The sequence below is a fragment of the Globicephala melas genome, chromosome 7 (assembly GCF_963455315.2).
Source record: "Globicephala melas chromosome 7, mGloMel1.2, whole genome shotgun sequence".
Lineage (NCBI taxonomy): Eukaryota > Metazoa > Chordata > Mammalia > Artiodactyla > Delphinidae > Globicephala > Globicephala melas.
In genome coordinates, this window is record NC_083320.1 from 53,340,253 (window position 1) to 53,356,023 (window position 15,771).

A 15,771-nucleotide genomic window follows, 5' to 3' on the forward strand; every position below is an offset into this window, starting at 1 on the left:
CTTTCATGTGTTTGTTGACAATCTGTGTATCTTCTTTGGAGAAACATCTATTTAGGTTTTCTGCCCATTTTTGGATTAGGTTGTTTGTTTTTTGATATTGAGCTGCATGAGCTGCTTGTAAATTTTGGAAATTAATCCTTTGTCAGTTGCTTCATTTGCAAATATTTTCTCCCATTCTGAGGGTTGTCTTTTCATCTTGTTTATGGTTTCCTTTGCTGTGCAAAAGCTTTTAAGTTTCATTAGGTCCCATTTGCTTATTTTTGTTTTTCTTTCCATTACTCTAGGAGGTGGGTCAAAAAGGACCTTGCTGTGATTTATGTCATAGAGTGTTCTGCCTATGTTTTCCTCTAAGATTTTGATAGTGTCTGGCCTTACATTTAGGTCTGGCCTTACATTTAGATCCATTTTGAGTTTATTTTTGTGCATGGTGTTAGGGAGTGTTCTAATTTCATTCTTTTACCTGTAGCTGTCCCGTTTTCCCAGCACCACTTATTGAGGAGGCTGTCTTTCTCCATTGTATATTCTTGCATCCTTTATCAAATATAAGGTGACCACAGGTGCATGGGCTTATCTCTGGGCTTTCTATTCTGTTCCGTTGATCTGTATTTCTGTTTTTGTGCCAGTACCATACTGTCTTGATTATTGTAGCTTTGTAGTATAGTCTGAAGTCTTGGAGCCTGATTCCTCCAGCTCCGTTTTTCTTTCTCAAGATTGCTTTGGCTATTCAGGGTCTTTTGTGTTTCCATACAAATTGTGCAACTTTTTGTTCTAGTTCTGTGAAAAATGCCATTGGTAGTTTGATAGGGATTGCATTGAATGTGTCGATTGCTTTGGATAGGAGAATCATTTTCACAATATTGATTCTTCCAATCCAAGAACATGATATATCTCTCCATCTGTTTGTATCGTCCTTAATTTCTTTCATCAGTGTCTTATAGTTGTCTCCTTAGGTACGTTTATTCCTAGGTATTTTATTCATTTTGTTGCAGTGGTAAATGGGAGTGTTTCCTTAATTTCTCTTTCAGATTTTTCATCATTAGTGTATAGGAATGCAGGAGATTTCTGTGCGTTAATTTTGTACAATATTTCCCCTTTTAACTGTCCAAAAGTTTTCATTTTCCCTGAATTTGGCAAACCCCAAACAAAGTAAAATGCTTCAGATGGCTCAAAGCTATAGCTGAACAATAGCTACTTCATCATTTTAATAAATCTTTTGAATTAAAGCACTTGCATTGGCTGAGAATGATGTTTTCTTTACATTATGAAGAATAATTTTTTTTCTAGCTTATGAGTTGGGAACTGTAATTTTTGTAGACCTTGTTCCCAACAGGAGCAAAAGAAATACAGAAGAAGAAGAAAAGACCTGTGTTTGCTATTGGAACTGTGTGATAAAGATGAACAAGTAGTGAAAAATACTTGGATTAAATCTTTGAAAGTAAAACAAAGGAGAAAATATGTTTTCTCATCCATTTAGTTTGAGGAGAATCAATGACTAATTAGATGGGGAATAAAGGAAAAAGTCCTCCTGAATAGGCTACTTTAGGAGCAAAATTCACTTGGAAAAATATCCAGAAAGCAGCACTTTGGTAAAAGTATCAGAACCATGGCAAACCAGAAGACTACTCTTACTGTGGTTTTCTTGGGTGCCTGTTTTCCAGTGCCTTTGATAGAGAACAGGAAAGAGGTGAGGTATTTATTGATATTATGAGCATCATCAAAAACTATTTGGAAGTTGAAAATTGGAAAAGCTTAATTCAGTACTATGGTCTTTGGTAACCCTCATATAATTTTATATTTAGAAGGTTGTAGAAATTATTAAATACTACCATGTCATTAAAAATTAATGATATAGTAACCAGTGCCCCAAATTGACTTATGGTTAGGGTGATCCTTCAGAGATGTAAGAGGAATTGAGTCTGTCATATGTGACTGACTTTTGCTCTTTTCCTTTTGTGGTAAAAACTAAGTGTAGGTGCATGAAAGGCTATTTCTCTCGGCCAGGGTTTATTTGTTTGCAGGCGAGACTCAGGGTAACTTAAGAAAGAGGAGATTTGTTGTAGGCTACAACAGCCAATCTCAGGAAATGCAAAGCCAATGATTGGAGCAAGATGGGGCTCGTGGAAACTGGTGTCAACTGGAAACCACTAGGAACCGTCTTTTCTCTCAGAGGAATTCTCTACCTCTCACAGTCTTCTGCCTTTTCAGCCCCGTATGCTCTCTTCTCTCTTTAGTCACCTGTCCTTCTTCCTCATAAACTTAGGCTTGAAGATGACCCCCAGTGAACCTGGTCTTCCCACACTTATGTTACCAGTTTCTCATCTAATCAACTCCTGAAGGATTGATTGTCATGTTTTGAACCACACCACCTAGAATGTTTCTGATGAGTAGGTGTCCCTGAATCAGCTATCTATACCTGGTCCTGGCCCCATCAGCTGTGGCTGGAATAGGATAGAGTCATGTGATACAAAGGGGGTTCACGTTATGCAGAAGAGGCTGGGCCCTGACAAGCCCTGGAAGCATGCTTTGTATTCTGCCTTAATTACAAAATGGGGTTATCTAAGGCTTTTCCTGCTAAAAGTTGCAATATATGTGCAGCACATGATTTCTGCAGAATCCTACTGAATAAAATCAGAAGTCAGAATTCTTCCTGAGTTACCCTGTAGTTGCAGGCGAATACAAGATCATTTGATATTATATAGATGTTTCTCTAAATCATTCACTTGAATCATAATATGATAACTGCTGACTGTTAATGGAGGTACCTAAGATTAAGTTGAGAAAGAAATAGCAAATCATTATCTCTGAATCTCAGAATTTTTCTCTTTTCGGGGGACTCAGAGATAAAAAATTGAAATATTACCAGTTATATTATGCCATTATATCCCAAATATGTTACATTGATATAATAAAAAACATAATACAAATCTTATTATGCACGTTGTCCATGGAAAGACACATAACATAAAGATCTGCTGGTTTTGTTTTTAATATGGATAAATCTTTAATACAGGTAAATCTTCAAGAAAACAACCATGATAGATGAATCCAGGTGGAAAAAAAACAAAACACAGGCATTTTTATCAGACATTGGAGCCTCCTCATAAATTGTATAGATTAGCCCTTTTGGCGAGAGAAGTACATGAGCAAATGAAAAGAGCTTTGTGATCAGAATCAGTAAACTTTAGTCTAATGTAAGTTCCCTGAGCAGGGCTCCTGTAGCCTCTGCACTCAGAGCAGTGCCTGGCACAGAATGGTACTCAATAAAGATTTGGAGAATGAATAAATATTCTTATGATTTTTCCCTCCACCAGCTATATGACAGTAAGCAGGATAATTTGTCCTTCTGGATCTCAGTTTCTTCATTAATAAAATGAGATGGTTTTAGAGTCATTTTCAGTATTGAGAGTCTATGATTATATGACATGCATTCAAAAATTCAAAACATTTGTTAAATCTTTTCTTAAAAGTGCATTTTATTTTATTTTTTTCCTGATGAAACTACTTTTATTTTTGGTACTTTTTTTTTTAATTGAAGTATAGTTGATTTACAGTGTTGTGTTGATTTCTATTGTACAGCAAAGTGACTCAGTTATACATATGTGTACATTCTTTTTAAAATTCTTTTCCATTATGGTTTATCCCAGGACACTGAATATTGTTTCCTGTGCCATACAGTAGGACCTTGTGGTCCATCCAGTCTATATGTAACAGTTTGCATCTACTAACCCCAAACTCCCAGTCTACCACCCCCAACTTCGTCTCCCTTGGCAACCAGAAGTCTGTTCCCTATGTCTTTGAGTCTGTTTCTGCTTCATAGATAGGTTCATTTGTGTCATATTTTGGATTCCACATATAAGTGATATGCTGTAGTATTTGTCTTTCTCTTTCTGACTTACTTCACTTAGTATGATAATTTCTAGTTTCATCCATGTTGCTGCAAATGGCATTATTTCATTCTTTTTTATGACTGAGTAGTATTTCATTGTATATATGTACTACATCTTCTTTATCCATTCATCTGTTGATGAACATTTAGGTTGTTCCCATGTGTTGGCTATTGTGAATAGTGCTGCTATGAACATAGGGGTGCATGTATCTTTTTGAATTATAGTTTTGTCCAATTATATGCCCAGGAGTGAGGTTGCTGGATCATATGGTAACTCCGTTTTTAGTTTTCTGAGGAACCTCCATACCGTTTTCATTTTAAAGCAAGTAGACTCAGCCCCTGGATAAAGCAAAATTTATCTTTTTCTCATTAGTATGGTTTACAGTTTATATATGTAAGTTATCTTGGAAAAGTATATTACTAATAAAAATTTAACAATGTAGGTCAGATGTGGGGAAGCTCTACCCATATGCCTCTAAAACTATATTTCAGCCATTTTAGATGTCAATGAACTCACCTTTTATAGAATGTTTTAAATGTTTTTCAGTCTTGTTTTCAAACATCTACTGTAAGCAGCTCTTGAAAGAAAGCAAAACACATTGGTGATATTTATTTGTTTGTTTATTTATTTATTTATATTTTATGTTCATGGAGAGCAAACCTTTAAATCCCTTTGGGTTTCATCTCCTGAAGTTAGACGTACCTAAATATTTTTGCTTGCAGAACATCATCTCACTTCAGAATTTTCCAACTTGTCCAAAGTTTTATGGTCTTGTCTATCTCTTTCCAAATATATGCCGTAGGCACACTAGAAAAAGCACATTCCTCCCAGCTGGCGATCACTCACATGGGATCAACAGTCACAGAACATTTTGCTGCCCTAGGCAAACTCTGCCTCTGAGAGGACAGGCTGCCTCTGCATAAAAATAAGCAAGGTAGAGTGGGTGCCTATTAGGCAGGTAGAGATTTCTTTTTTTAATGAAAAGAAAAAGTTATAACATTTCTGATTTAACCCTATTGAAAAACTTGGCACATCTCAGTATCCAGCTTAAGAAAATCTACATGGTATTATTTGAACGTCTGCTATCTAATGTGGGAGGGGAGCAGGTGCTCTGTCTGGTAGCATCATTGATGACATGGTAATTCTTTTGATGTGTCCAGTTGTGCAGAGATCTGATATGTCTGAACCATGTTAACTATATGTCACTATATTGTCATGGAAATCTTCTGATGACATTGATAGAGGATAAATAGTTTAATGAGGGCCATGTTATTTAAGGGCATATAAATTATTTCTTTCATATAAGTTAAATACTTGGGTAAAAATGGCAATGATACCATAGTGGTTAAAAAGATTTAATGCTTTGGAAGAAATCATGCATGTTAAGCCTATCCGTGGGCTGGATTCCCACCATCACCTCTCTGCAGGCTCTTGATACTCATCTATATGGATGCAGATACTACAGACGAAGAGATTGAATCACTGAGGAGCTCTGAGAATTGATGGCTGAAGCTCCTTATAAATATTGTATTACCATTATCCTCATTCCCTTTTATCCTGTTTATTTCACACCACTTACTATACATTTGCACTGTAACAGTGATCAAGGTAAGCCTCTGGCATGTGTTTATTAGTCCCACGCTTGCCCTTACTCCTGTCAAATCCGAGGATCATTAGGGCCCAAAAGAAACTTGAGAACTTAACTAGTTCTCAACATTTACCTACTATAAGTTTTTTTAAGTGAGATTGTCTAGGTTAGCTAGTTCTGCCTCCCTGTTTTTGGAAATCATATAAATTTTCTTTTAAATAGCCAAATACCCCCAATGCAGTTTTTAATATGAGGGGTTTTTTTTCAGTTTAGTACAAAAAATGTAACAATACAGAAAAGAGTAGACAATAAAGTAAAATTTTCAATAAACCTGCAGTGTTTAACATATTTTCTGGTATTTTCTTCTAAACATGTTTCTGTAGCTATGCACATATACAAACATTCACGTACATCTAGAATATGCTTTTTTATTTACATATGTGACCTCTATCGTATATCCAGTTCTACAGTTTCTCCCACTTGTTATATAGTGACGTATGTCACTTAACATATTTTGTAATATTTCATAATATGAACATTTTCCTATGTTACTGAATGTATTTTGTAATATTTCACACTATCAACACACCCATTCCTCTGCTATTGAGCATTTAGGATGTTTCTATGTGTTTGTGATTACATATAATGTCATGAACATCTTCACTAATACAACAGTTGTAATCATTTCTTCTTATTCTTTATTGCTCTTTTTTGAGTCCATTCTGGATTCTCACACTCAGAACTCATATAACTCCCTAAATGTTCACTCTATTCAAATAAGTACCAGCCTAGTTAGTAGTAATGGTCTTTAAAAGCTCTACAGAGAGCTGTACCTGTAGAAAATTGCAAAGCTGATTAGGCTACAGTTTTGACTCAGTTAAGCATAATCTCACCAGAAATAATAGTAGTTAATACCTTTAGGTGGTCTTAAGTAAAAACTGAGCACTAAATATTAAAAATGAACGCTACTAAAGAATTTTACATGTATTTTAGATACTAAATATAAGAACTCTTGAATTAATACATAAGATGTGCTAAAACTTAATATTCAGCATGATAGAAAATTCTGAAATAATGGTGTAGTTCAAAGTAAAATGATTGCTCTCAGATACTTTCATTCTCCCCTAAAGGAAAGTAAAAATCTCTTCTGAAGAAAAAAATATCAAAGAGAAACAAAAGGACTATTGCTTTTTTGAAACACTTTTACTTAAAAATGTTTTATAAAAGAAGCAATATTTTACATTCTCTGGACATCATTAGATTAAAAACTTTAGTTCAACCCTGCTGTCTGAATTCACTTGTCCTTGTAGGGAGGGAGCTTGGAGGGAGCACCGGATTGGAAGATTTATGACCTTGGGCAATTTACTTATTCTCTCTTAGTATCTTCATCTGTGCAACGGTTGTTATAAGAATTGAATGTAAAACACCTAAAAGAGTGCCTGACACATAACTGGCTTTAGGTAAATGCTAGTTCCATTTGTTCCCACTCTTAAATGGTAATGACTGATTATTTCAGGAGATGGATTTTTAAAACAGTTTCTCTCCTTGGAAGAAATTCATCGACTAAAACTGAACTAGCAGGTGAATTATTGCCATTTTTCCATAAAATTATAAACTTATAGACAATTTGAGATGATTAATAATACACCAAACAGAAATGAAAAGTTAAAACTCTGAAGTTAAGCAATTCTGATGTCCCCAAGGGTTACCCTAATTTCCTTATGTATAGTGAGTTGGTCAAAAATAATTAAAACAATCACTTAAATTTGTACAGCAATTTATTGTTTCAAATATTGTCATAGTTGGTTTGATCCTCACACAGCCAATTTCACAGAAGCTCATGGAAAGTAAGTGATTGGCCCAAGGCCAAACTAAATTAATTAATACTAAAGATAGAATAAAAGATAACATGTTATTTCTATCTCTCAGTCCTATTAACCATCAAGTAAGGAGAGAAGAGGAAAATCAAAACTTAAAATGATAGATTATCTAAAAGTTAATGGAAGGGAAAACGTCTTATCAAAAACTGTGCTCTTAAATGGTTTTTCATATTAAAAAACAAAAATTGAAAATAAATGAGGCATGTATGCATCTTAAAAACCAGAAGAAGTATATCAAAATTAATCAGAAGGGGGTTTCCCTGGTGGCGCAGTGGTTGAGAGTCCGCCTGCCGATGCAGGGGACACGGGTTCGTGCCCCGGTCCGGGAAGATCCCACATGCTGCAGACCAGCTGGGCCTGTGAGACATGGCCGCTGAGCCTGCACGTCTGGAGCCTGTGCTCCGCAACGGGAGAGACCACAACAGTGAGAGGCCCGCGTACCGCAAAAAAAAAAAAATAATAATTAATCAGAAGAAGTTAGGAAGCAGATGTTAATAAAGACAAAAGCAAGTATTAGTGGAGTAGAAAACACAGAGAGTAAAGCAAGTATGAGAAAAAACAAAACAGCTACTTAAAACCTACTTAAATATACAAATGCAGGACCACCCTAATCAGGAACCTTAAAGAAAGAAACCTTAGAAACCTAAGAAACCTTAAAGAAAGAACAAATATAAAACATCTGAGTTGTAACTAACTTTCCAAAAATAGCTACTCCTACTGCTATTGCAACTTCTTAGAGAAAGAGAGTGAGTGGTGGTCAGTCTCCAATACCTTTTATGAAGTTAACGTAGACTTAACATCAAGGACCTGGTATCAATGCTGTGTTGTTTCCTAGGGCTGTTGGAATAAAGTACTACAAACTGGGTGGCTTTAACGACAAAAATTTATCATCTCACAGTCCTGGAGGCTAGAATTCTGAATCCAAGGTGTCAGAAGCGTTAGTTCCTTCTGAGAGCTCTGAGGAAAGGATCTGTTTCAGGTCTCTCTCCTTGGCTGGTGGATGGCCATCTTTTCCCTGTGTCTCTACACATTGTCTCCGTCTGTACCTATCCACATCCAAATTTCTATCTTTATAAAGACACCAGTCATAATGGATGAGGGCCCATCCTAATGACCTCATTTTAACTTGATTACCTCTGTAAAGACCTTATCTCCAAATAAGATCACGTTCCGAAATACTGGGCATTAGTATCTTCAATATATGAATGGGGAGGAGGAGGAGACACAATTCAAACCATCACAAGTGCCCTTTTTCTTGGATTAATCAGTCATTTGCTTTTATAAGTTTTTTCCTAATAAAACTTTGAAAGAGGCCACACCATTTTATGAAAGCTTTTAAACATTACATAATTTTAGAGCTAAGATGGACCATAGAAATCTACTCTAACAGTACCTTTATTCTGTTACTCAGGAAACAGACTCAGTGATGTTGGGCAGCTTTCCAGCTGGTCAATTACATCCTGGTTATCTTACCATTTCTTTCAAATCCTTCACACCACTGGAGGGTTATATGGGTACTCCACTATATAACCCCTGGGGTCAGGGGTTGGCGTCTCTGATGTAGAGATATAGTGCTTCTGTGTCCTTCCTAGTATCACGCCCTCCTGTCAAGCATTACTTGCTTTGGGTCTGGTCAGATGAGCATGCACCTTTGCCTCTGGCTTTTTCTCTTCTGCTTTCACTAAGGGCCACTGGAATATGTATGCATTTTGGTGTTTTAGTTTTTAAAACTTCCTATGGGGATAAACTGTCACAGAGGTGTCCATGTATAGCTTTACTCATTTAGGCAGTATCAATGGTTTATTGTAATTGATTTGGAGTCAAAGGTAGTTTTTTTTTCAGAAATATATTATTACCACTAACATTTGGGAGTCCTCCAGTGGTGTCATTCTTATTAAATTGCTATTTACTTGGAGGTGAAATGGTCAGTTGTTCTCAAACCAAAGCAATTTGAGTCAATAGATCTCTGGTAGTCCCAAATATATGTATTTCTAGCAGGCATCCTTGTGATTCTTTGGGCTTTTCCATACCACACTTGGAACAACAACAGCAAAAACCTGCGTTAAATCAACTCATTGATCATTAATTTTTAAATAGCTGCTAACAGGGGTGATTGTTTTATTTCCCAATAATATGTTTTGTCAAACCTAAGGTTTTCTTAATTTTGAGTCACATCATTACTTCATCACTAAGACAGAAACAAAATACTGTCAATAAACTATGACTCAGAGCCTTAAAGAGAGTCCCTCTGGACCTGTGAATTATTCACACCAACTCATCACTTTGAAATTCCTACTCAGAGGAATTTTGCAATTTCTTCTACCTTCAGTTGCATTACTGGGCCTGTGATAAGCAAAACTTTTACAGGTACCATAGTTACTTACACTTATGCTTACTTTTCTTCTATCCTCTAATGGAATAGAATGCTGCTTTCTAAGAAAGTCTGAAATTGCTGTCATTTCTCCAGTAATTAACATTTGCTTCACTAATAAATACATATGTCACACCTGTTTGTATTTCATCTTTGTATGCAATGACTTATTTTTAAAATCAAATCATAGTGGGGTTTTTTAAAGCATAGATTCAAACAAAAACATTTTTAAATAGCAAACTCAACATATGATATCATTCAAAAATGATATCACTCAACTGAAGAGACAATATGAACAGCTATGACCAAGTCCATGCAGACACTGACACTGACCATTACAGTTGTGAGTGCTGCATTTTGCATAGTTATTATAAGGTGTGATTAATTATAGATACATCCTGATTCAGAGCTGTGAAAATGTGGGGGAAAAGACCTTAGAATCTATGTAATATGGTAATAAACAATTTACAGTGGAAATGTTCTCATGCTAGATGCTAGGATAACATAATTTACTAGAGCAACGGTTTTCAAAGTGTGGTCCCAGGACAGAAGCATCAACATCACCTGGGAATTTGTTCTAATGTAAATTCTCAGGCTCTACCCTAGACAGACTGAATCAGAAACTCTAGGGGTCGGACCCAGCAGTCTGTTGTTTTTTTTTTGCGGTACGCGGGCCTCTCACTGTTGTGGCCTCTCCCGTTGCGGAGCACAGGCTCCAGACGTGCAGGCTCAGCGGCCATGGCTCACGGGCCCAGCCGCTCCGCGGCATGTGGGACCTTCCCGGACTGGGGCACGAACCCGTGTCCCCTGCATCGGCAGGCGGACTCTCAACCACCGCGCCACCGGGGAAGCCCCAGCAGTCTGTTTTAACAAACCCTTGGGGGAATTCTGATGTCGCTCAGGTGTGACAACCATTAGGTTAAAGCGAATGGAGAGTCAAGGGCAGGGAGAGAGGCCTCCTTCCACATTTATAGAGAAGTGTTTATTAATATAAACATACACACACACATACCCCTGTACTTATTGAAACTTGGTTTACCCAATATGAAAATTTATGCATGTAATCCGTCAGATCACTACATCCAAATATATATATTTAATATACAAAAGGCCTACATTTTACAATGGCCAAAAACCCCCAGACTTTGGTATGTTTTATCATTATCATCCTTGGCCAACTGTCTCCCTTTGTTCTCTTCCTTCCTAGATTTATTTCTCAGGCTTTCTCTCACTTTTCTTATTTTTAACTTTTAACCTACTTTAACCAAAATAAGAGTAGCTAATCATGTAAAAGTTGAATCCCCAGATTATCTTTAATAGGAAAATACAGAAACATGAATGAATACCTGTAAAACTTCACTGCTCAAGTATCTGGACCCTGGGAAGGTATATATAGTTTAATTGGTGTCCACTGTCATTATATGTAAAAGGTAATATCCGCTGCAGGATGATTTAAAAACAGTTGCAAAAATATGTGATATTTGGATATGCATTTGATTTTCTACTTTAGAAAACATAGTCTCAGAAATCACATTCAACTTACTGGCTTTAGTGCTGGCTGGCATGTTGTGTGTTCTTCCTTTGAGCTCAGACAGATTTTTCTCTTTTTAAATTGTTAATTCATATCCAGTAGAAAAATAGAAATGAGATATTCCTTTGTTAAATGTTCACTGCAATATCCTTATTGCTTTAAAACTGTAAGGTTTGTTCTCTCAGGAGAAACCTATTTCAGAAATAATTATCTCTGTATTGGAGTCAAACAAACAATCCTTTGTGAAACCGAAATCTCATTGGAGCCTCAAGCTCATAACACCAAATAATAAACATATTTGCATTCTCTGATCCTTAATGATGAGTGATATAATTTTAACGTACAGTCTTCCCTAAAAACACATATATTATACAGAGTTTATTTTGCAGAAGAATTTCTTTTTAGTTTAGAGCTAAATGTTATTTTAAATTCTTAGAGGAAAAAGAAACATTGGGGGGAAAAGCAGGTAGTTAGATTTTTAAAATATGATTTTGTAAGCTTATTTGCATGCGTTTTTACTTTTTTTATTTGTGAATTTAGTAGAAAATGCTACTTGGAATTTTAAAGAAACAGCATGATAAATTCAGAATTCACATCTCCAACTCCAGTGAAGTAACCTACTTTTCCATAATTTTTTTTGGCTCTCTGGGCTGAGAAGGCAGCATCAACTGACAGTCACTGTATTGTTTGTTAGTTTCAACCAAGGTCCACAGCGAGTGAGTGGAGTCAGTCCAGTACTCCAGCAGACTTAGGATAGAAGGAAGAGTCTGTAAAGGCTCATACTCTCTCTGTAATAAAACGTGCGGCAGGTTAACATACTTCTCACCTCTTGATACCTTTGTTCATACAGAGATTACAGACTGGCTGAATTGACTATTGCTAACAAACATGCTTCTAGGTAAGTAACATAACTTCCAAATGGTGGATTTGTTCTAAAGTGATAGGGAATACATCTGGAGGTATACTTGGCTTTAGCTGTAATTTTCCAGATTTGTATAGATTTCATACAGTGCTGGGCAAATGCCATGATTACTTATTATTATTTGTCCTCCTAGGATTTGGGGTGATGAGGTTTAGCAATTTAGAATAATGTTGAAAATGTGTCTCTAAGTTAAGGAAGCTGTTATGACTAGCATACCTCAATGTTTTTCCTTCCATTAAGATGAGCGCAACATTTTGGGGTTTAATCAGTAGTTGTTATAGACAACAGAGTCTTCGTGAACCGAGTGCTAACATGACTTCTGTTTTTAAAATGTTGGACTTCCATATGTTGTTAAAATGCTATGATCAGTCTTCTAGAAAGGGCCGGTTCTACATGATTATTTTATTAATATTTAAAATATATGGAAATGCCTAGGTTGTCAGCTATAAAATTAGTTTTAAGTAGTAGAACATTGAAAAGGTAAAGTGTTTGTATGCTGCATCTCTTTAGTAATGTTCACTATTATATCTTATACAATATATTTTTAAATGTAGCATTTGCATGCATTAGTCTTGAGAGAAATCTGACAAAACCTGTCAAAGATCTGATATAGGAAGTTTTCTCAGAGGAGCATAATTAAATAAGAATTTGATTGGAGGCTACATAAACATTTAAAAAATGTTTCATTGATAAAATGCTTTATTGTCAAGTTAATATTGTGAAACACTGGCTGAACTTTATGGCTTGGGTTATTTACTTGGAAAACAAACATCTTCCTCATAGAATATGTCAGTAAGTATACAAAGAGTAGAGGAATTTTCCAGTTAATAAAGGCTAAACCAACATCTGAAATCTCCAGAAAATTAAGTGAAGACGTCTTTTATTGCAGTGGTTATACTTTGACCAGTTGCACACATTACTTCACATGTGAGAACAATTTCAGCCTTTATTTTGGAGCTACTCACAATGTCCTATACAGGGATATTTGATAATCCATTTGGGACACAGTAAGCATAATCATGTTAGTAGTTTAAAGATAAATTATATTTCTCCTTTGTTGTCAGTGTGTTTAAATTATTTAAATATTAGGTCAGTTTGCACAGAAAAAGCTTAAAATTGCTGATGTATTTTTTAGGTCAACTTTTGTTGTACTTTCAAGCCTATTTATTACTCTACTTGGTAACAGTGTACTTTTATGAAAAAAAAATACTGGTCTAGGAATTAGGAGACCCAAGTCTGCGTTCTGGCTCCTCAGTGTTGCCCCTAATCATTGGGTATCCTCCTCCATAAACTGATTTCTTAGAGCTTTACTTTTTTTTGTTGTTTTTGCGATTCCACTTCTACCTTCTTAATTTTCACTATCCTGTCATGTTGGAGGCGCTATATACAAGTATAAAATACACTGGAAATTTTAAACAAGGGCCATCCCTTCACATGGGAGCTCCCTTCAGACCATAAGGTCCAATGCCATGAATAGGGAATGAGTGATGTAGACAATTTAGGACAGTAGTCCCAACCTCTGGAAAGTGCACCTATGCTTCTGTGAAGTAGCCGCCATTTTGTTTACCATTTACCAAGGTCTTCATACACAAGTATATGTTTTACAACCCTCAAAGTCAGAAAATTCTGACCAACACCACCTTGAAGACATTTATGTAAAAAAACCAAAGTGGTCCTTCATTTGAAATCATCTACACAGTAGCTTCTCACGTGCAAAATCTTAAAATATGTTATATACCATATTCATTACCTCTCCACTTGTCCAAGAGTCCTCCATTTGATTGGAAATAAAGTTTGCAGATGTGAGTCTTTCTGTCATTTCACTGAGATAATTTCACTGTGGCTAAAGTGGCAAAGCATGAGCTTCAGATGACAGGAGTTTGAATTCCTCTTTCTTCCTTTACTTGGTAAGTGGTTTCAGGGAAAACATCCATCCTTTCTGAATTCATTTCCTCTGTAAATGACAATATAATTTTTTATCTCACAGGATTGCTGTAAGAATTAAATAGGTAATATTTATAAAGTGTCAAGTATAGTACTTTAACCTTTAAGTTGGTGACCAATAAATGGTAGACAATTATTATTGTTGTCTTATTAAATTATCATCTATTGATTTCTATTTAGATTCACCATACTTTCTAGGATTGCTGAAACTGTATAGGTTTTATAAAGCTACTTATTCCAGTGTTCCAGCAAGATGAGTGAATTATTTTCCTGTGTGAATTTAGAGTCAACCAGAACTAACTCTAAATTATAGTTGTGAGCTATAATTACTTCAATGGTTAAGACTATTTTGGCCTCTGGGAGTGAAAAGTTATATTTGACAGTGCATGTGAAAGAAGTATTTGTGAATTCATTTCTGTCTTCTATTCATACCTGTGTTAAAATGAGCCATGGTGTCGAGCAGTTTCTTTGGAACATTACATAAACTTTCTTGTTCCTGGCCACATAGCAACTGGGAATATGCAAACAGGCCTGAAAGGAACCAAACAGAAAATTCTTCTCAGGCAGGAAACCTAATATTTACACATTAATCAGTAAGATGATGGTCACTAAGGTGGCTTATGACTAAGATTTCTTGTTTATCTCGAATGGAAGTTAGCATCTCTTCTTTTTTTTTTTTTTTTTTTTTTTGCGGTACGTGGGCCTGTCACTGCTGCGGCCTCTTCCGTTGCGGAGCACAGGCTCTGGACGCGCAGGCTCAGCGGCCGTGGCTCACGGGCCCAGCCGCTCCGCGGCATGCGGGATCTTCCCGGACTGGGGCACGAACCCGTGTCCCCTGCATCGGCAGGCGGACTCCCAACCACTGTGCCACCAGGGAAGCCCAGCATCTCTTCTTAAAGCACTTCATGTTAGCATGTTCAGCAGGACTAGACTGAAGCTCAGTTGTGACACAGGCTTTCTGGCGCCAGAGGCTCTCTGTCCTCCCGTCCCCCGCTCCGGTAGGGAGGGCCCTCACATTTTCCTTTCCCCTATCAAACTGGCTTTCCACTCTTCTTTTCACACGAAGATACAAATGGCTCAACATATTCTATGAAATTTGCATTTTAACTCACTGTAAAACTTTAAGCTAAAAATTTAAAACCCTAACCCCATGCAATGTTAAATAATAGCTAGTGGGTTGGAAGGTTTGGGATAAACAAAGAGGTACATCCTCTAGATTAAGCATTCTCATTGCCCACCAAGGGGCAAAAATTCATTCTAGGGGCAAAAAAAAAAAAAAATCGTACTCCTTTTATGCACAGATATAGTATATAAACAGACATGGTATATCTGTGGTATTAAAATTTCATGGGGCATCGCATTAAAGACACAATTGTAAAGAAGACCCACTAAGCAGGGCAATAATGAAAAAAAAAGTTGAGAAGCACTGCTCTAGATGAGGATCTCAAAAGACTCTATAAGCCTATAGAGTGTGAATTTTACTGAATTGTTTCTCTTTTTTTTTTCACATCTATTGGAGTATAATTTCTTTACAATGTTGTGTTAGTTTCTGCTGTACAACAAAGTGAATCAGCCATATGTATACCTGTGTCCCCATATCCCCTCCCTCTTGAGCCTCCCTCCCACCCTCCCTATCCCACCCCTCTAG

At 36.4% G+C, this 15,771-nt stretch overlaps 1 protein-coding gene across 10 annotated transcripts in view; it reads left to right on the plus strand.

Annotated features, from left to right (window-relative positions):
- ZNF385B (zinc finger protein 385B) overlaps positions 1-15,771 on the plus strand; it is a 390,846-nt gene that overhangs the window by 169,554 nt on the left and 205,521 nt on the right. The window contains exon 1 of one of the 10 annotated variants that reach the window (XM_060302195.1): positions 12,134-12,155. The exons of the other annotated variants lie outside the window; for them this stretch is intronic. Coding sequence (XP_060158178.1) covers positions 12,146-12,155 — 10 coding nt within the window. The 5' untranslated portion in view covers positions 12,134-12,145. Of the gene's footprint in view, positions 1-12,133; positions 12,156-15,771 lie in introns of those variants that run through there. 10 annotated transcript variants of the gene reach the window in all.